Here is a 21,297-nt window from a genome sequence, read left to right on the forward strand (position 1 = left end):
GATGTCTCTTTCTCTCCTCTCTCTCAAATCAATCATTACTTTTTTTAAAAAAAGTGATGTTCAACTGTGGACTCAGTATACAATAGTGATTCTTTTATCAATTGTGATCCTCAGCTTTATTAATAATGCAGTCAAATAATGCCCACATACTTTTTCTTATGTTCCACCTCTTCCTTTCTCCTCTTCTTCTCTTCTATTAGTTTCTTTCTCTTGGCTGCTGCTTCTTGTCTTTTCTTCCTTCTCTCCTCCAGCTCTTCTGGACTTAGAATCCGCTTCCTCTTGCTAGACCCCTCCACAAGGCCTGGCATGAGAACCTATCAGAAGAACAAGATCTATAACCAAGAAGTTTGGGGACTGCCTGTTCCTTCATAAGTTTCATTCATCCCTATAACACACTCTGTATGCCAGCAACATGCTTAATATTTCACAAAACACTGCGTCTCCATGCCACTTCAATTTACACTTCCATCACACATCTCCCAGGCATGGCGACCAGGACATTGTACTCTAAACTCAACCAAAGGACTGGCATGGTTGGTAAAGCTATATGTCATTTTAATTAATTTCATTAATAATAAGGCACTTGAGAAAAATCACTTTTTAAAAATGGAAAGCATACCTTGCAGGATGCCATTTTATGTTTAACCATTTTTTAATGAAAATCTTCATACAATGTATTATATTTCTTTCTTAAACAGAGTATTTCAACATCATGATTATCTTAATTATAGCTAGCATTCAAAGAGTACATATTAAGTGCCAAATAATATGGACAATAGAGATACAGTGCGATCCTCTCTGAATGACATGGAGTCATGATCATCAAGAGCAGGGTATGGCCAAAACCGGTTTGGCTCAGTGGATAGAGCGTCGGCCTGCGGACTGAAGGGTCCCGGGTTCGATTCCGGTCAAGGGCATGTACCTTGGTTGCGGGCACATCTCCAGTAGGAGGTGTGCAGGAGGCAGCTGATCGATGTTTCTCTCTCATTGATGTTTCTAACTCTCTATCCCTCTCCCTTCCTCTCTGTAAAATATCAATAAAATATATTTAAAAAAAAAAAAAAAAAGAGCAGGGTATGTATACTGCTGTAATACAGGGATCCTAGGGGTGGCTTAAGTGGACAAGCTGCTTTCACCTGCATTAAGTGGCAAAATAAATTCTCCTTCTAATGTTTTTTATGCCAACTTTTTACATAGTTTTTATATTACAGTATAGTTAATTATACTTATATTTCTTGTTTTTAGTGGTTATGTATATATTTTATTGCTACATTAGAAATAAAACTGTAAGAAGCTACAAAAGCATGTCACTTCATGAAGATTAGAGAGCATCCATCCTAGAAGGTTACAAGTGGTTCATCCCACAGGGGGTGCAAGGACTACACACACGAAGATCATCAATGGTGAGATTATCAACACCATCTGCCAGCTGGAATTTATGCACCAATGGGAAGTTTAAAAAAGTATGTAAGAGAACACTGGTTACCCCTGATCTCTTAGCCAGGGAGTATGAGTGAGAAGACATCAGAAGATGCCTAAAGTCTCTACAACACAAAAACAAGCCCAAATCCAAGACACTCAGGCAATGTTGAAATTTGTTCTTCAGACAAGATTGTTTTACAATATTTGAACACACTCTTCCTCTGCTGGATAGTTTCCTTTGGGGAGAGAATAATTTTTTCTTCGGTATTAGTTTTCTTCAGTTTTGACCGACAAGTCTGGCTTACCACTCATCTTGACAAAAGAAAGACTGAAGGACTGAAGGCTGAAGAAAGGCGGCGAGGGGGAGACCACTCCACATACTGGCCGAGGTAATTATACTTACATTTCAACAAATGCTTATAATTTATTTCTTAATAAATCACATCCAGCCCAGCCGGTGTTACTCAGTGGTTGTTAGGGTTCATGAACCAGGATGTTAGGGTTCAATTCCCAGTCAGGACACATGCCCAGGTTGTGGGCTCCATCCCCAGTAGGGACATGCAAGAGGCAGCTGATAGATGATTCTCATCATTGATGCTTCTCTTTCCCTCTCCCTTCCTCTCTCTGAAATCAATAAAAATATATTTTTACTACCAAAAAATAATTACACCCAGCATAATTTTTTATTCTCTTAGAATGAAAAATTGGAAGAACTTATTCTTTTATATAAATTAACTAGAGGCCTGATGCACGAAATTTGTGCAAGGGGCTCAGCCCTCACAGCCCTGGCTTCGTCCAGAAGGTCGTCCGGCTGTCCGGTCTAATTAGCATATTACACTTTTATTACTATAGATAGTTCTTACACTGCCTTTATTTCGGAGTAACCGGCCCTCTTGACTAGTTTTCTCCAAAAGGGTTTTCTGAAGATTCACCAGTTGCTCAAATGATTTTCTGTCTTCTTTGCTGGGCTCCTTAGAATAGTCTTTCCCTTCAAATAAGTACATGTGATTTTCTAAGAATAGAAAACATAAAAAGAGAAATGTTAGATATTTAAAGAAAATTGATTAGTTCTATTCAAAGCAATAACCAGGGTGAACAAAAGAACAGCCTGTATTCTAAATGGGCCAAGACTAGCTTGTGATGAAGGTATTGCATTTCCCATCCCACTGACACTGATGGGTTTGGGATCCATATGGAGATCTCACACATTTATTTTTCAAAGGAGAGAGCATGGCTAAAGCCCTTTGGGTCATCTCTACATGATCGGTGAGTACCTCCATCCTGTTGAGTTTTGAATCACTCATCACTCATTCATGCTACACTATTCCTCAGCATAAATCTCCTGACATTAGTAACTAAGAACATATTCTGAACACATTTTTAATACTCAACTCTTTCCCCCTTTTCTGTAATATTAAAAGAGCAAGTGGCAAACTGATGAGAAAAATTAGGAATCATAAATATAATCCCTTAGATTTACAGTAGTCTTTCCAGATCTCAGAAAGCATTTCCATGAGCCTCACCACAATCATGGTATAACTAACCCCTTCACTTAAGAAAGGGAAAACCAAGACTAAGACAGGGATTGAGGGACTCCCCAATGTTTACTGCTAATAAATAAAGAAGACAGAATTTTCTGACTCTAAGGCCAGTGTACTCTTTTCAGTATATTACTGTGTCTACAGGAGAAGAGATAACAGGCCAATTACAACAACTGCAATAGTGTAATCTTGCATTAGCATGTTATGCTATCAGAGCACTTTCACATCATGATCACAGTAGATTTTTGCAGCTGTTAAAAGAGAGAAGTAGACGTTAACAGCACCATTTTACAGATGGGAACACAAAGGCTCAAAGAGGTTGGGTGACCTGCCAAGATCATGAATCACTGATAAAGGAAACTCATGATAAGACTAGCAACCTCAAAGATGAAATAATGATTCTAAACTGAAGTGTATTTAATAGTATATGTCACTAAAGAATATATTTTCACAGCATTATGAAATCAGCTATAAGTATGTTTTCTCTAGACAGTACGAAAGCAAAATATTTTTATTCTCAAGAGATCAATTGCTTCATACGTATACCCAAATACAACCAGCTATAATTCTAACTGGCACTTGCTAATTAAATCAACAGTGGGCTTTCAATGAGATGACCTACCAACATGTGGTAACAAATAAAGAGCTGAAAAAAAATAATAAAGAGCCGAGAAGTGTCAAAATATAATCAACATATGTAGCTTCATATTGCATGCAATTCTCAACTTATAAACATGCTGGGCTGCCTGAAAAAGTAATTATTTGTTGGCAGTTGGACAACTTAGAAGGGGCAGACATGCCTTGGCAGCATTATGGCTAAACATAAAAAGGAAGCAAGTGATGAAAACTCAGGGTCATACAGAAACAAGATCAGAAGTCACATCAACCCTACTCCCCACCAAAAAGAAGGAAGCACCATCCAGTAAAGACACTGAACCTTATCTCTGTATTCATGGGATAAGGTTCTCTTGAATTAAGAAGCCTAGTAAGACTCTCAAACCTCTTACCCAAGTCCACACTGAATCCTTGTTGCCTCTGGTACAAAAAAATAAAGTCCTTTCTAACAATCATAAGACATCAGGGAACACCCTTACAAAGCTACTATGTGGGGAAAACAAAACAAAACAAAAAAAAAACCCTTCAAATCAGAAATTCAAATATTCAGAATAGAAATAGACAAATGTTAACCAAACTCGGAAAAATTAAGAGAATGACCAAATCATCTCATGATTTACATGTATTGCTTCATTAAAAAATTAAAATTAAGTAGTGCCTGCACCTCGTGGGGTATTGTGAAGATTAAATGAAAAATTAGGTATATAAAGCACATGACAGAGTACACACTTTCGATTGAGCACAGAACACTCAGTGTTAACTGTAATTTAAAAAACAAATCCTCATACTATTCGGAAAAGAAATCACGACATGGAAAGCACCATACCAAGGACAGCAGGATTTACTAATAAAGAAGAAGATGCTTGCAACCAAGAAAGGAAAAGCACAAGTTAAGATCCTTAGATTGATACTACATAAGCATCAATATCGTTACTCTAATTCAAAGTTCAGCTGTAAGGAAACAGCCAGATAATGCCCAGTCTAGAAAGAGTTCCTGGACCAAGTCAGTCTTAAACAGTGTGCCCAGGACGAGAATAAGGGTGGGTAGGAGAAAGACGTCCCAGAGAGCAGTACTGGGGACTTTCCATGGGGACTCATCTCATGTCCTAGCTTAGGGGGGCTGTGCCCTTGGGGCTGCTCTCACCCCCTACTTACTTCCTTCCTCTTGCTCTCTGCTTCCTTCTTCTGCGGTAGGCAAGGCATCAGAGATCCACTCGCCATCTTTTGTTTCTCCCAGGATAGACTCCAGGTCTATTTCATCCACGGTGCTCCCCTCAGAGGACAGCAGTTTATCCAAACCAAATTTGAGTATCTCACCCAACTTGAATGGAGAAAACAAAGTCCAGTCAGTTCTCATGAAAATAAACACCGGGATATCAGGGATTTGCTAAGTGACACCAGGTATATTCCTTCCCTGATGGTGGGCCTTTTCTTCTCTCCCCATAATAAGAAACCAACAGAGTCATTTAATAATTGGGTGATGGCTAAACAGAAAATATGATAAATGATGGCCAGAGATGTTGATTTTGACAATTCTCATACTAAAAACAAGTTATGAGCCTCCAATTCTTTTTTTGAAGAGTAATAGTAATTTCTTGCATTACCATTGCCCTCCTGACCGAGTCTTCTTCATAGGCATTCTCAACAGCCACAGAAAAGTCAGAGACCCTGTTAGAGCTAAGAGGTTAAAATATCTGCTCAAAGCCACAGAGTCAACAAGTGACAAAGCTTGGATATGAATTCAAGTCAGATGGATCCAAAGCACATTGTTATTCTTTATCCAGCTGCCTTTCTGTATCATATTCATTTCTAGCTCCTACAGCAGCCTGTATGCAATAGGTACTAGAGGAGGAAGAGTTTGGCCAGAGACCAAATGTGTAGTTGAGGAGAGTGGGTAATTAATGCTAGTCTTTTTTAAAATATTTTTGTTGCTTTATATAGAGAGAGCAATGGAGAGGGAGCGAGAAAGAAAAACATCTATGTGAGAAACATCAATGGGCTGCCTCCTACATGCCCCTACTGGGGATCGAGCCTGCAACCCGGACATGTGTCCTGACCAGGAATCGAACCAGCAACCTTCTAGTCCATGGGACAACGCCCCACTCACTGAGCCATACCGGCCAGGGCAATGCTAGTTCTTTTCACTTACATCCTCATCCACAGAGAGCACTGACTACAAATCCTGACATATTCTGAAGTGAAGAACAAACTTCTATACCTGGAGGTCAGCATCAACTGCAGGCTTCTGGGCTCCCAGAGTAAAATGACCTCCCTCCATGATTGCGCTGGTGAGCTGCAGCTTGGAGGCGGCTTTCCTACAAACTATTTCTTCCACAGTGTCTCTGCCAATCAGCCGAATAACCTTAACAGACCTGTACAGAAGTCAAAGGAGAGGAGTGTGCTATCGGAGTCTGCAAAGATGGATGCAAGCATACAAGGTTGATGCACCTAAAAGGTTTATTTAACCAAAATGCCATGTTTGGGGCACAGCTAAAGGGAGACTGTTATCCGTGGACAGAGCCACTGTTAAGAGAGATCTGACCTCACATAGGTTCTCACTAAACCTTTCCAAAAGAGTTAAGGAAGGGATGATGAGGTGGTCAGAATTGGGATTCCTTATCTGTGGCAGAAGAAAATCTCTGGTAAACCTAAATTATCTTCAGGTCAAAGGGTAAGACCCATCTTTTCAGCTTAGTTCCGTAACACCACAAATTTCTTAACTGAGTTAGACCTTAACTCAGGAAGGATGCGTTAAATAACTTGTGAAGGTTCCTTCTAGTCCTTTCACAACTTGATTTTGCTCTTTTTAACAAAGCAAGTCTTGAGTGAGAAAGTGCCCTGCCCAGTCAGCAGCAAACCTGGGCTAACACCTAGCGGTCTCTCAGCCTCCAGTCCGGGACTATCACCAGGATTACCACCTTCCTCCCCAAACCAGAACTGCTGAGTAGCCAAGAAGTGGAAACATGCTGCTGCTTAAATCTCTTACTTGTTCTGGCCTATTCGGTGAGCCCTGGAGGCTGCTTGCAAGTCATTCTGAGGATTGAAATCACTGTCAACAAAAATAACGGTATCTGCTGCCGTTAAGTTCATGCCAACTCCACCTGAAAACAATGCATGAAGAAGAATGATCAACAGTATGCGGACTAGAGACTAGAAAAGAAAGACAGGCTACAGTGGTCAGATTGATAAACTGAATTGTCAAAATATCGGGCTTCTTCCTTCAAACTCACCCCAATCTCTAACTCCAGAAACTTGTAGTGGTTAAAAATGCTCCCTGAGCTCATATTGCCTGACTTGGGAAAATTTAACCACTGAAAGTAACAGAATGAGGGAAGCAGGGGAAAGCAGCAAAAGTGGATACTTAAGTAATGGACAGACTCTTATTTCATTTCACAAATTCATGGCTGGGGAGGAGAGCTACCTCTATTAATTATGAATAAAACTTTCCACAAAATTATTGACCCCAGGTTTCAGCCTTACTTCTCTGATGAGATGACAGCTAAGAAAGGCTGCAGACAATAGAAAACCATGCCAGAGGTCCAGTACCTTGGTAAACTTATGGCAACGACCTAAAAGTCCCATTTTTTATACTCAGTACTGACCTAAAGTTTCAGAGAAATAAGGAAAAACATACTAAGTGTTGGGATGTAAAAGTCCTGTATCATCCCTTATTTGCCTTTGTCAATGCCAATGTGACTTACCTGCCCTGGTACTTAGAAGAAATACAAAAATGGGCTGCTGTCCGAAGTTCTTAATGGCCAGGTATCTCTCCTCTCCTCTCACGGAACCATCCACACGCTCGTAACTGTAGCCTTTACATACAGGAAGAAAACAAATACTAATTCTTTTCAGATACTCTATGAGGAATAAAACAATGTCAGCTCAAAACCAAATGCTAATTTTGTCCCTTTCCCTATACAAGCATGCCCCAATTTTAAGCAAATCCCACAGGCAAAATTTAAAATGTAGGGGTCATTTATTTTATTGTCTTACCAAAGAACTTTCCATAATGTACTCTTCTAGTTGTTTTAAATACATGCAGTTGATAAGATATACTTGGATTCCTGGACTTAATTTTCAATCTTGACTATCCTGGGTAACCCTAAAACACACTGTGGACCATGCGAAGACGTAACTCTCACTTATGCATGCAGTAAGACAAGCACTTGGGATCTGGTGAGTGAGCCTGCCAGATGGCTTCAGGCTTCACTACAGACCCATGTTGGAGAAGGTAACTATGTACTCAAGCCCTGTTTATAAATCTGGGGATTCCTCAATGTGCCAATGGCATTTCCTGCAAGTGTCCACTGACTGGACCAGTTTATAGTACCTGGGGGGCATCAAGTGGCTCTGAGAGACTGTCTATGAGTTCTTTTCCTTTTTTCTTAAATAATTTTTTATTTTTCAATTAGAGTTGACATACAATATTTTATTAGTTTAAGGTGTACACCCCAGTGGTTGGACGTTATATAATCACTTAGTAAAGTGATCATCCCAATAAATCTTATATCCAATGACACCATACATCGTTACTAGAATATTGTTGACTATATTCCCTATGCTGTACTTTACATCTCCATGACTACTGTGTAACAATCAATTTGTACTTCTTAATCCCTTCACCTTTTTCACCCATCTCCCCAACCCCCTCCCATCTTGCAACTGTCAGAACTGTCTCTGCGTCTATGAGTCTGTTTCTGTTCTGCTTGTTCGTTTTTTAGATTCAATTGTATTTATTGCCATTTCATTGTTCATATTTTTATCCCTTTCTCCTCCTCCTTCCCTTCCTACCACTCCCCCTCCTCCTTCTTCTTCAAGACCCTGAAATATTATATAATAGAGGCCCGGTGCATGGATTCATGTGGGAGGAAGGGGTCCCTCAGCCTGGCCTGTGCCCTCTCGCAATCCGGGACCTCTTGGGAGATGAAGCAGTGCGCAAAGTGGCAGGTAGCCAGGGAGGAGCCGAGCCGGGGCTGGACGTCACGCTGCTCGCACTCATCCCGGCCCGCTGCGCCTGCTGCCGCAACTGCTCAGTAGCACTGCCATGGAGTCGGGAGAGGCTCCTGCCGCTGCAACTGCGCTAGCCAGCCATGAGCCCAGCTTCTGGCTGAGTGGCGATCCCCCTGTGGAAGCACACTGACCATCATGGGGCAGCTCCTGTGTTGAGCGTCTTGCCCTCTGGTAGTCAGTGCACATCATAGCAACTGGTCATTCCAGTTGTTCTGGTTGTTTGGTCTTTTATATATATAGATGGTTTGGTGGTGATGAACTCCTTTAGCTTCTTCTTGTCAGGGAAGCTCTTTTAATGTCCTTTGATTCTAAATAATCGCTTTGCTGGGTAAAAATCTTGGTTGTAGGTCCTTGCTTTTCATCACTTTGAATATTTCTTGCTACTCCCTTCTAGCCTGCAAAATTTTTAAGAAATCAGTTGACAGTCTTATAGGTAACTAGCTATAGGAGATGACTTGTAGGTAACTAACTGCTTTTCTCTTGGTGCTTTTAAGGTTCTTTGTCTTGCCTGGCTGGTGTGTCTCAGTGGTTGAGCGTTGATCTATGAACCAGGAGGTCACGGTTTGATTCCAAGTTGGGGCACATGTGTGCACGAGGCAGCTAATCAATGATTCTCTTTCATCATTGATGTTTCTCTCTCTCCTCTCTGAAATCAATAAAAATATATGGTTTTTTTATTTCATTTACCTCTTTCTTGGTTGATATGTGGGATCTCTATAATTTCAGTATTCATCTCTTCTACTGATCTTGAACAGGTACTCAACTGTTGAGTTGAATGTTGCAGGACACTGATAGCTCCTTTCACTAAAACTATTTATCATAAATTGCAAAAATTCTCAACATTTCTGCAATACACATTTTCTCCAGGACCCATATTTTTAAATCACATCACCTATGGGAATATGTGTTTATTTCTGCCCACATGTCTCCACCCTGCTGTCAATCCTTGCATCACACACTTTTCTCTTAACTTTTAATCTGCCTTTGGTCTGAGTAACGTTCTTCTATGCTTTCCTCTGTAACATCTCCACGCCCTAGATTACTCTTTAGGAACCTATCTGGACTGTTAAGTCTGAAAAAAGCTGGAGAAATGTAGTGGCCACGGGATGTCACCTCTATAATCCATGTAGTCTTGGAGAATATCCAACATCTGGGTCATTTGGGAGAAAATTAAAACTCGATGGCCCCTATCAAGAAAAAGGAAAGTTTCAAGTGAAATTTACCAAAGAACGCAAGTTTATAAATAAATGAAATGCTGAAGCAGAAGTATAAATGTCCTAATCATTTACAGAGATTTCCTCTGAAATGCTAAATGCCTTATGTAAGGGCATAGGTCCAAATGTAGCCATATCCTTCATAGTAGTTCTCAAAACAGAGAGGGAATATCCCCAGGGGCATGTGTTAATGCACCAGAGAGTGTATGAAGCCCTAGGATAACCAAGGTGCCTCTCTCTAAGATCAATTTACCAAGTGTGAAGAAAATTTTAGTTTAACAGCAACTAAAGACATTAGAAGAGCAAAATGCAAATGCACCAAAAAACCTGAAAACACTGAAGTTTGTGGTCAGCCATCTACATCTACTTGAGGGTGTAAAGTCACTATCCTTTCTTCTAGAGCTATGCTGGTTGAAGTCTATGAAGCATTAGAGAAACAAGGGGAAGGTGTTATCCCATAAGATACATGAGAAAACTTATGTATAGAAAGAGGAGTGAAGAGAGGAGGAGGCAAAATGGGTTAAGCCACGAATGAAGTCAAGCCTAGAGCCCCATGATATCAGTTATTTTATTAAAATAGTTAGAGAGAAGATATTAATGGATCCTCTCCAACTCTCACACACTTATAGTAGACATATCAGAGCCAACAGAATATAATAAGACATGCAATCATTTGAGTAGCACATTCCTAATGGTGGGTGCTTTTGCCAAATCTGAGGTTTTAGGTTGGTTCAGGCCCACTTGGGGAAATAGTTCCAAGAATTTTTAAATACTTTGGAAGCTAGGACTTCTCTAGACTACTCTGTCCCTCTGGGGACTAGGAGGATCAGGTACCAGCTGAACATCAGGCTATTGAACACTTAGCTGAACTTTTTTTTTTTTTTAATATATTTTATTTATTTTTTTACTGAGAGGAAGGGAGAGGGACAGGGAGTTAGAAACATCAATGAGAGAGAAACATCGATCAGCTGCCTCCTGCACACCCCCTACTGGGATGTGCCCACAACCAAGGTACATGCCCTTGCCCGGAATCGAACCTGGGACCTTCAGTCCGCAGGCCGACGCTCTATCCACTGAGCCAAACCGGTCAGGGCCTTAGCTGAACTTTTAGAGGCTCCAGAAATGACCTGGTCTCTCAAGGCCCAATTCATGTCTCTAAGATAGAATCTCCCAAGTTTTTCCTGAGTTAAAACCAAAACATCACAGGCCCAGCTGGCTTGGCTCAGTGGTTAAGCATCGACCTATAAACCAGGGAGTCACAGTTCAATTCCCAGTCAGGGCACGTGCCCAAGTTGCAAGCTCAAACTCCAGTTGGGGTGTGCAGAAAGCAGCCGATCAATGATTCTCTCTCATCATTGATATTTCTCTCTCTTTCTCCCTCTCGCTTCTTCTCTGAAATCAATTTTTAAAAAAACATTAAAAAAATAATAAAATAAAACATCACAGGGTTAACAAAAGCAAACATTTATTAAGTCTTACTATGTGCCAATTCAATACAAGCTACCAGCAGGCAATTAAAAAGAAATGCTTGATGTTATCACTGTCCCTGTGGAACTAAACAACATAGCTTGAGTGATTTGGTTAATATACACCAATTAAGGCAGTGCATGGCCAAGTACTATTTTAGGACCCTAAGTGCTGTAGTAATTCAAGAAAGGAAAGGATGATTATGGAGCTGATGGGGTAGGATGGGAAGGAGTAGGGGAAGGAGGTGTAGCTGCATAGATAGAACCTGAATCAGGGTCTTGAAAACTACAAAACTGAAATTAATCTCAAGAAATCGGTAAGTTCCTGATTATACTGGTTTTAACAGTCACCAGCTCAGAGCACAAAATATGAGCCAAATGATGAGGAAGACATTTTCGGGGGGGGGAGACCAGCAGCCTGACTCTGTACCTAGTTAATCAGTACATTCCTGTTAGCCTATCGTCTAGTCCAGGGGTCCTCAAACTTTTTAAACAGGGGGCCAGTTCACTGTCCCTCAGACCGTTGGAGGGCCGGACTATAGTTTAAAAAAAAACTAAGAACAAATTCCTCTGCGCACTGTGGGCCCGGGACGAGTCGGCTGCTAAGCAGGACAGGCAGCGGCACCTGGTGGGCCGGATAAATGTCCTCGGCGGGCCGCATGTGGCCCGTGGGCCACAGTTTGAGGACACCTGGTAGTCACTGCCCCTTCCTTAATTATCTGGTCTTGCAAGACCTATTTACCCAAATATTCACATTTTACAGAAGCCATAAACCATGAACAATACACAATGCAGGCCAGGCCTTTAGGTGTGGTCTCATGTCCCCCATCCCAACACACATGGGACTTTTTGCAAAGCCCGTGAAAAGATCCGGAAGTCTGATCCATATATGGGGGACAAAGAAACCAAAGGGTATAAAGAGAAAGCTTCCTCCATATTGGCTTACTCAGGATTTGGAGAACTGACCCCCCTGAGTCACTGTACTAGTACATGTGAAACATCTGAAAATAAATGGGTTTTTCCTGTATCTCCGGGTACTCCTGTGTATTTTTCGGTCACCTGTTAAATTCTGTAACACAACCACCTACCTAGAATATAGGTATGCCAGCAGCTTATCCAGCAGGTGAAGTTTCCCACTGGCCTCAATCAGGTGGTCTCCAATTTCAAAAGGCTCTGGTTCCACACCTGGACAAGAGAGAACCCACTCTTAATAGTGTCTCCTCAGCCAGGCCAGACTCCGTGAATGGTGAAACCCATGGCCAGGCTACAGCAAGAGGCCCAGCTCCTTCCAATTGATAATGGGCCCACATCTTGTCTCTCTTTGAGGCAATTTATAATTGTTTGTTTGCATGATAATATCAGTGCTGCTTAACATCTATCACGGAGCCTGGCACACCCAATATGCCTAATAAATGTTTATCCAAGGAACAAACTGACTCTAGGATACTGAGGCACAGGGAGATGCTAAAGGCCAAAGAGACCCAAAATTAATATCTTGAGGCTTTAACTCTAGAAAACAAATTAAGATGGATACAAGACACTGGGGGAGGGGAGGCAGGTAAAGGCATGTACTGGGGGGTAGGGGAGGCCGGGGGGAGGTCAATGGGGAAAAAAAAAAAGGGAGACATATGTACTACTATTTGTAATACTTCAAATAATTTTAAAAAATAAAATTAAAAAAAATAACAATAAATTAAAAATTAAAAAAAAAAATTAAGAAATACGCTTAGTTGTATACTCTAGTAAGTCTCAAGTTGGGGATGGCAGTCAGGTTAACCTGGAGGGCTGCTTTCAAAATGTACATGTTCCCAACACCCCCCTCCTTGGAAAAAAAAGTTCTGATATGCACCTAATTAAGATGCTGTGACATTTTTAAACAATTCATCGTGCTACTTGGCAAAGACTCCCTTAAAATTACTGCAGCAAACCTTCTGCATTGTTCCTATCCCTCCTAGAGCTCCCACAGCCGCAGAAGTCCTGAAACTGTCCCAAAGACTACCCATTGGATGAATTAAAAAACCACAACAGTTTGAATGAAAATGAAAACATTACACATCAGAATGCATAGAATGAACAGCACTTAGAGGGAACTGATAGACATCCGTAAAATGTAGAGGGCCACAGCAAAGGAGGCTATGAAGGCGTAGACGTAACATAGGTGGAGAAGAGCAAGTGCTGCCCCAAAACCCATGTGAAGAGCACGAAAGATGTGATCAACTGTGTCAAAGGTTTTGAGACATTAATTAAAATGTGAGCTGACAATCATTGGTTGGGCAACATGGAGATCATTGGTAAACTAGGAATAACAGTGGTGAAAGGCTGAGTGGGTTCAAGACAAAGGGACATCTTATATAAAAATTATCAAATGAATCCAGATCATAAGACATCCCCTAAAACAAATGGCCTCAATTCTTTTATGAAAGACACTTTCATGAAAGACAAAAAATGGCAACAACAAAGAAAGTGAGATATTTCTAAATTACAGGAGAACACAGACATGACAAATGCAAGCAGGATCTATGACTGAATCTTGAATTTAAAAAAAAAAAATAGCCATCAGGGATATTATAGGGGACAACTGAAGAAATTTGTATATGATCTATATGTTAGATAACATCAACATAAAAATATTAATAAAATGTAGGGAAAATAGACAGTAAATACAGGCAATTCTTTTGAAAAATTCTACTATCATGTTGGGCACAGAAATGTTAACATAAAGTAAGAGAAAAAACAATGCCTTACCATCAAACAAATATGGGTGATCCACACACTTTCGAAGCTGGGATAAGACATTCTGAAGTTTAACTTTCTTTGCCATCTCATTTCCAAATGCATCTGGAATTTTTAAAGAGAGAGAAACAGAGATGAATTACTGAACAACAACAAAAAAGAAACCTTCTAAGTTTCCATAAATAATTTTACTTTTTTTTAATCTTTATTGTTCAGATTATTAGTTGTTCCTCTTTTTTTCCCCCCATAGCTCCCCTCCAACTGGTTCCCACCCCACCCCACCCCATGCCCTTACCACCCCCCACTGTCATCCATAGGTGTACGATTTTTGTCCAGTCTCTTCCCGCAACCCCCACACCTCTTTCCCCCACTCCCTTTCTATGCCCCTGATTCTATTATATTCACCAGTTTATTCTGTTCATCAGATTTTTTATTCACTTGATTTTTAGATTCACTTGTTGATAGGCATGTATTTGTTGTCATTTTGTTGTTCATAATTTTTATCTTTACCTTTTTCTTCTTCTTCCTCTTCTTAAAGAATACTCTTCAGCATTTCATATAATCCTGGTTTGGTGGTGATGAACTTCTTTAGCTTTTTCTTGTCTGTGAAGCTCTTTATCTGACCTTCAATTCTAAATGATAGCTTTGCTGGGTAGAGTAATCTTGGTTGTAGGTTCTTGCTGTTCATCACTTTGAATATTTCTTGCCACTCCCATCTGGCCTGCATAGTTTCTGTTGAGAAATCAGCTGACAATCGTATGGGTGCTCCCTTGTAGGTAATTAACTGTTTTTCTCCTGCTGCTTTTAATATTCTCTGTCTTTTGCTCTTGGCATTTTAATTATGATGTGTCTTGATGTGGTCCTCTTTGGATTCCTTTTGTTTGGGGTTCTGTGTGCTTCCTGGACTTGTAAGTCTATTTCTTTCACCAGGTGGGGGAAGTTTTCCGTCATTATTTCTTCAAATAGGTTTTCAGTATCTTGCTCTCTCTCTTCTTCTGGCACCCCCATAATTCAGATGTTGGTATGCTTGAAGTCATCCCAGAGGCTCCTTACACTATCTTCATATTTTTGGATTCTTTTTGCTTTTTGCTTTTCCGGTTGGGTGTTTTTTAGTTCTTCATATTTCAAATCTTTGACTTGATCCTTGCGATCCTCTAGTCTGCTGTTGGATCTCTGTATATTATTTTTTATTTCAGTCAGTGTATGCTTAATTTCTAGTTGGTCCTTTTTCATATCCTCGAGGGTCTCGCTAAATTTATTGGCCTTTTCTAGAAAATTCTTGAAAAACCTTATAACCGTGGTTTTGAACTCTATGTCCAGTAGTTTGCTTTCCTCCATTTCTTTCATTTGTGACCTGTTTCTTTGTCTCCGCATTTTGGTTGCTTCCCTGAGTTGGTAGGGTAGCTTTGTGTGGTAGGTGTCCTATAAGGCCCAGTGGCTCAGCCTCCCCAGTTACCTGAGGTGGACACTCTTGGTACACCCCTTTGTGTGCTGTGTGCACAGTCTTGTTGTAGTAAAGCCTTGGTTGTTGTTGATATCACTGGGAGGAATTGACCTCCAGGCCAATTGGCTGTGAGGATTAGCTGTGTCTACGATGGGAGAACTTCTCTGCTGGAGACACCCTTATGAGGCAAGACTTGCTTCAGTGGGGCTTTGGTGCTCATTGAGTCTGCCCTGAGTGTGTCCCTTATGGATCTGAGGAGTTGTAATCTGGATGTTCCTATGCTGACCCCTGGGTACACTGGCTCTTGGATCTCCAAGGAGGTGCTAATTTAGCCTCTGCCTGAGGCCACCCAGTAGGAGCTACAGAGAGATCTGCAGATTCCTCTTCTTTGTTTGGGTTTTGGAGGTGCCCAGATGAGGCCCAGCTGAGAAGCAATGCAAGCTGCTGTGGGGCCCTGGGCCTTCTTTTGGATGTTCTGGGTCTCTCTGACTCAGCTGCAGTTTGTCAGGTAAGTTTAGATTTCAAAGGACCAGACCATTCATATGCAAAAGCCTCTGCGCACAGATGGGGTGGGGCGGAGTCTCAGAGCAGAGCAAACAGCAATGGCTTCCCTTCAGCCCTGCCCTAAGAGGCCCCTGGGTCTGTGTCCCGTGGTAATCGCTGCAAGCACCTCTGAGAGAAAGCCACCCTCGAGTTCCGCCCACTGCCAGACAGTCCAGTTTCTCCCCTTATGAATCTGGGTCCACAGAGTCTCGCCGAAACTGGAGTTCAGGGCAGTCGGGAGCTTGTGTCTCCCTCCAGCTTGAAAAAGCCAGCCTTGTACTCAGTTGCCAGCCCTCTTCGCGCACGCACGCCTCCGTACCTCTGCCTTCAGCACCTCCTCTGAGTCTCAGTGTGCTTTTCTCTTTCCTTCTAGTTGTAGAATTTCCCCTCAGCCAGTCTTCCTGTGGTTCTGGATGATGTCCATTTTGTCTTTTAGTTGTAGTTTTGAAGTTGTTGTGCGAGGTGGCAGGTTCAGGTGTTTACCTATGCCACCATCTTGGTTTCTCTCCAATCTTACTCGTTTTAATAATATTTCAAACCTATATTAATCTCCCAAATTCCATTGAATCACATTAAGAACAGCACGTCCATAGGAAGTCTCCTTAACCATCATTTTGTTTTATGAAGGACACTAACTCAGGAGGACTGTTATTCTTTTGTAAATTCTAAATTTCCCTCTTTAACTGCTGTTCTGGAGCCAAGGGACAAAAAAAAAAAAAAATACAAACTGAGAGATTGTTCCACTCCTATCTCTCCCTTTCATTCACAATTCCCCCCAGTGAATTTGATTCAACAAAAACATTCTGAAATGTAAATATCTAAGAGGGTGGGAAAATTAAAGGCATGACTGGAATACCTACAAGTGTTTGCAATAAGGAAAACTGAGTGTGGGAGAGGTGGGGGAGGACATTTCACAACTGCGACAGCCAATCAAGTCTGAGTTATACTGAAGATACTCAACCAGTTTCACTGTAGCTGATCTGAATATATTCAAAATACAAAATTCCAGCCCATAGCCTTGCTGTACAAAATGAGTGTGATTATAAAATATTTCCCTGCATGAAGACCAAACAGGTAAGTGCCCTCTGATTACCTAGGTCTTTCATCAAAATAGCCTTGTAGTATTTTTTCTGCAGTGCTGACATGCCATGGTATATCACTACTTCTGTCTTCTTAGGAAGATCCGTAGCTACCTCAGATTTCACTCGCCTCAGCAGAAATGGCTGCAAGAGTTTGTGTAGTTCATTTGCTGTGTAAGAAAAAAACACACAAGAAGTGTGGGATAGAAGTAAGACCAATTACTAGAGAACATACAGCAATTTATTTTTCTCATTTTCATGCCAATTCTGCATTCTAAGCCAATATGGTAATTTTTCAGTGTTTCTTCCTTCATTGGGTTCTTTCCAATTCCTTCTGAAATCATTACTAGCTCTTAACTCAAGAACTGGGAGTACCCAAAGAACTTGATTCTTACTGATAATCTCATTGATCAGCACATCTGAGAAATGTACAGGCCAAGTAAGTAATATTTCCCCATTTTTAGAATGAAGTGAGGCCAGAAAAATTAAGCATCTTATCCAAGGTCACATAGCTAGATGCTACTGTTGCTTACTTCTTCTGACGTCAACTCCCTTGTTCTTCCCCTAAGTGTGGTAAACTTCAAAATTAGCCAAAATTGGCATTACACTGCATGTATAGTTGCCACATACAGCAAATAAGAATACAAGACTCCAGTTAAATTTGAATTTCAGGTGATTTTTTAATACAAGTATGTCCCATGTATTATTTGACTAGGTGTCATATATTTTATCTCGCAACCCTAAACATGAGCAACCAACATCAGAGCAGGTTCCCCAAGGAATCTTCAGCCTGAAGTGTGGGGATTTTTGTATGAGAAGCCTTTCCAATTCATACTCACTGAGTACATTCATACCCACTAGTAGAACGCCTACCATTTGTTTTGAACAATCAGCCTGGGATATCATCATAGGGATATACAGATAATTCTATGAGGCAGAGGTGCACAGATGAGAGAGGAAGAAGCCCACAACAGGCAACTGTATGAATGAGGAAGGCTTCCTCGTTCACTTCCACCACACATCCATCCCAGACCTTTGGTTTCGGTGCAATGTTGATAGAAGAGCCAGTGTTGTGGAATGCTGAACAGCAGTTTAGGGCTATCGCACCCAAATACTTTTCTGCCTCAGGAAGCAGCACAGAAAGTTAACGAGTCCTTATAGAAATTACATGTCAAAGTCTGAAAATTAGCAGACACTTTCTATTTCTTCCAAAATTTACCCAGAGAAACCCTCTTGTAGAATCATGTAACAAATAAGAGAGTCATGAATAGCAGACAACTGGGAACAACATGAGAAATCTACCAACATCTGATTTTTTGTGTGTGGCTCTTTATCTTCCTGGAAGGTATCCTCTGGTTACTGATTCTTTCTTTTCTATCTATAACCTATTTGCACGAGGCCAGTTTCTGGGTCCAGACCTCTAGGGAACAATTTGTCAGAAGGGCACTTGCCTGACTCAGACTCTTTCTCAATATTCTGGTAACGCTGAACAAAATCTTCCACCTGCTCCTGGGAAAAGAGATCAGGCTCCACAAAACTGAGGAGGGAGTAGAGCTCTTGGAGGCTGTTCTGGATGGGAGTACCGGTCAGCAGGAGATTGAAGACTACTGAGAACTCAAATACATAAAGAAATAAAGTAAAAAATCTGTAACATTGGAAAGCAAGGCAGAGTTAGCCATCACAACCTTTACCCATATAAACAGAGATATGATTTAATGGAATGACCACAGGGACATGAAAACAAAAAGCTCAGGTTCTAGTTGCATACTATCTGTTTGACGTAGGAAATAACACCTCTTCAGTTTCAACTACTAAAAGGGGATAATAATTGTGATGGAGATACCATTGTAAGAATGTAAATAAAATCACTTTGTGAACTCTGAAGTACTACATGAGTATTCAACATGGTCATTATTATTCCATGTATGTGGGGATTCAAGCTATATTATCACCTATGTGGGGGAGTCCACTGAGGCATCAGAGGTACATAGCATATATTCATGCAGTTTGAGAAGCCCAAAGTTATAGCAGCAGGCCCCATTGCTATAAGCACAAACAAATCTATACTAAAAGAATGTCCCTTTTTTATATATTTTTATTGATTTCAGAGGGGAAGGGAGAGGGAGAGATAGAAACATCAATGATGAGAGAGAATCATCGATTGGCTGCCTCCTGCACAACCCACAATGGGATCAAGCCCACAACCCGGGCATGTGCCCTTGACCGGAATCGAACCTGGGACCCCTCAGTCCACAGGCCAACACTATCCACTGAGCCAAACTGGCTGAGGCTAAAAGAATCCTATATAATAAAAGGGTAATATGCAAATTGACCTTAATTGTGGAACTACCGGGAATGACTGGTCACTATGATGTGCACTGACCACCAGGGGGCAGACGCTCAACACAGGAGCTGCCCCCTGGTGGTCAGTGCGCTTCCACAGGGGGAGCACTGCTCAGCCAGAAGCCAGCTCATGGCTGGCCAGTGCAGAGGTGGTGGCGGGAGCCACTCCCGCCTCCACTGCAGCATTAAGGATGTTCGACTAATGGCTTAGGCCTGCTCCCCCAAGGGCTCCTGGGCTGCCAGAGAAATGTCTGACTGCCAGCTTAGGCCTGATTCCCCCAGGGAGTGGGCCTAAGCTGGCAGGTGGACATCCCAAGGGGTCCTGGACTCCGAGAGGGCACAGGCTGGGCTGAGGGACCCTCCAAATGCACGAATTTTCATGCACCGGGCCTCCAGTGTCCTTTTATAAAACTTTACAGTGCATCACATGTAACACATCAAGACTTCGGGACATTTCTAGACACAGGGTCATATACAGCCAAAATGCAAAAAAAGTCTTTCCATTTTGAGCAAAGATGATAACACCAAGAATAAGTGACTAATGAAGTAAAAGTTTAGGAAAAACAGCAATAGACCTGATGGTCAAGCAAAAAACACCCTTGGACCTCACATTACCAAGAACATACACCATTTGAATTAAATAGTACAGCAAAATGGGATAGCCATATCCTATGTATGTGTATTGTTTTAATTTTTAAAATAGGTTATTATGCAAATATATGTTTGGATATATATATATATACATATAATATATATATATAACATATATATATATATATATATAGCAAAGGATATAGTAGTAATAAATACCAAATGTTAATAAATACAGAGGACTAGAATATTTGGGGGTTTTTACTTTCATCTTGTCTTCATATATTTTGATTTGGGAGAAAGTCATAAGAAGATACTGTTGTGTCATAAGAAAAGGTAATAGATAAATTAACACAATCAATTAAAACTGACTTGAGCCCTAACCGGTTTGGCTCAGTGGATAGAGTGTTGGCCTGCAAACTGAAGGGTCCCAGGTTCGATTCTGGTCAGGGGCGTATGCCTTGGTTGCGGGCACATCCCCAGTGGGAGGTGTGCAGGAGGCAGCTGATCGATGTTTCTCTCTCGTCGATGTTTCTAGCTCTCTATCACTCTCCCTTTCTCTCTGTAAAAAATCAATAAAAATATTTTTAAAAAAAACTGACTTGAATATGTTTTCCTTTTTTTGGTAATTTTTTTTTTGTGTGTGTGTGTGTGTTTTTCTAAAAACAGCACCCTAGAAAGGGAGGAGTTACAATAGTGCCCTCTTATGGACATTCTAAGAACAGCACCCTAGTAAGGAATTCTGCCAGTCTGTGAAGAAATCCCTATTGATAGACCTAGAAGGCTCTCTTCCTGCAGGAAAAAGTTGCAATAGTGCTGTCTTGTGGACATTCTTAGAACAGCACCCTAGTAATGAATTCTACCAATCTGAAAACACACTATTTTTATTTATTTTTTAAAATATATTTTTATTGATTTCAGAGAGGAAGGACTAGGGAAAGAGAGATAGAAACATCAATGATGAGACTCATTTATCGGCTGCCTCCTTCACGGCACTGGGGATGGAGTCTGCAAGCTGGGCATGTGCCCTTGACTGGAATCGAACCCGGGACCCTTCAGTCCACAGGTTGATGCACTATCCACTGAGCCACACCAGCTAGGGCACAACACTATTTTTTTAAAAATCTTTACTGTCGCCAGGCCAAGGCAGCTCAGTGGTTGAGTGTCGACTTATGAACCAGGAGGTGTCAGTTCAATTCAAAGTCAGGGCACATGCCCGGGTTGTGGGCTCGATTCCAGTAGGGGGTGTGCAGGAGGCAGCTAATCAATGATTCTCTTTCATCATTGATGTTTCTA

General features: G+C 41.2%; 1 protein-coding gene across 6 annotated transcripts in view; it reads right to left on the reverse strand.

The window, feature by feature from the left end:
- Positions 1-21,297, reverse strand: part of CHD1L (chromodomain helicase DNA binding protein 1 like) — a 51,491-nt gene that overhangs the window by 16,258 nt on the left and 13,936 nt on the right. For 5 of the 6 annotated variants that reach the window (XM_080649123.1, XM_080649127.1, XM_080649126.1 and 2 more), the window contains 11 exons: positions 18,519-18,681; positions 17,082-17,237; positions 14,014-14,106; positions 12,357-12,453; positions 9,702-9,775; positions 7,280-7,390; positions 6,565-6,679; positions 5,797-5,950; positions 4,734-4,899; positions 2,286-2,434; positions 151-314 (listed from right to left, as the gene is read on the reverse strand). In XM_080649123.1, coding sequence (XP_080505249.1) covers positions 151-314; positions 2,286-2,434; positions 4,734-4,899; positions 5,797-5,950; positions 6,565-6,679; positions 7,280-7,390; positions 9,702-9,775; positions 12,357-12,453; positions 14,014-14,106; positions 17,082-17,237; positions 18,519-18,681 — 1,442 coding nt within the window. The remainder of the gene's footprint in view (positions 1-150; positions 315-2,285; positions 2,435-4,733; positions 4,900-5,796; positions 5,951-6,564; positions 6,680-7,279; positions 7,391-9,701; positions 9,776-12,356; positions 12,454-14,013; positions 14,107-17,081; positions 17,238-18,518; positions 18,682-21,297) is intronic. The other variant, XM_080649125.1, reaches the window with a different exon arrangement.

Source organism: Plecotus auritus (assembly GCF_963455305.1).
Source record: "Plecotus auritus genome assembly, chromosome: 12".
Lineage (NCBI taxonomy): Eukaryota > Metazoa > Chordata > Mammalia > Chiroptera > Vespertilionidae > Plecotus > Plecotus auritus.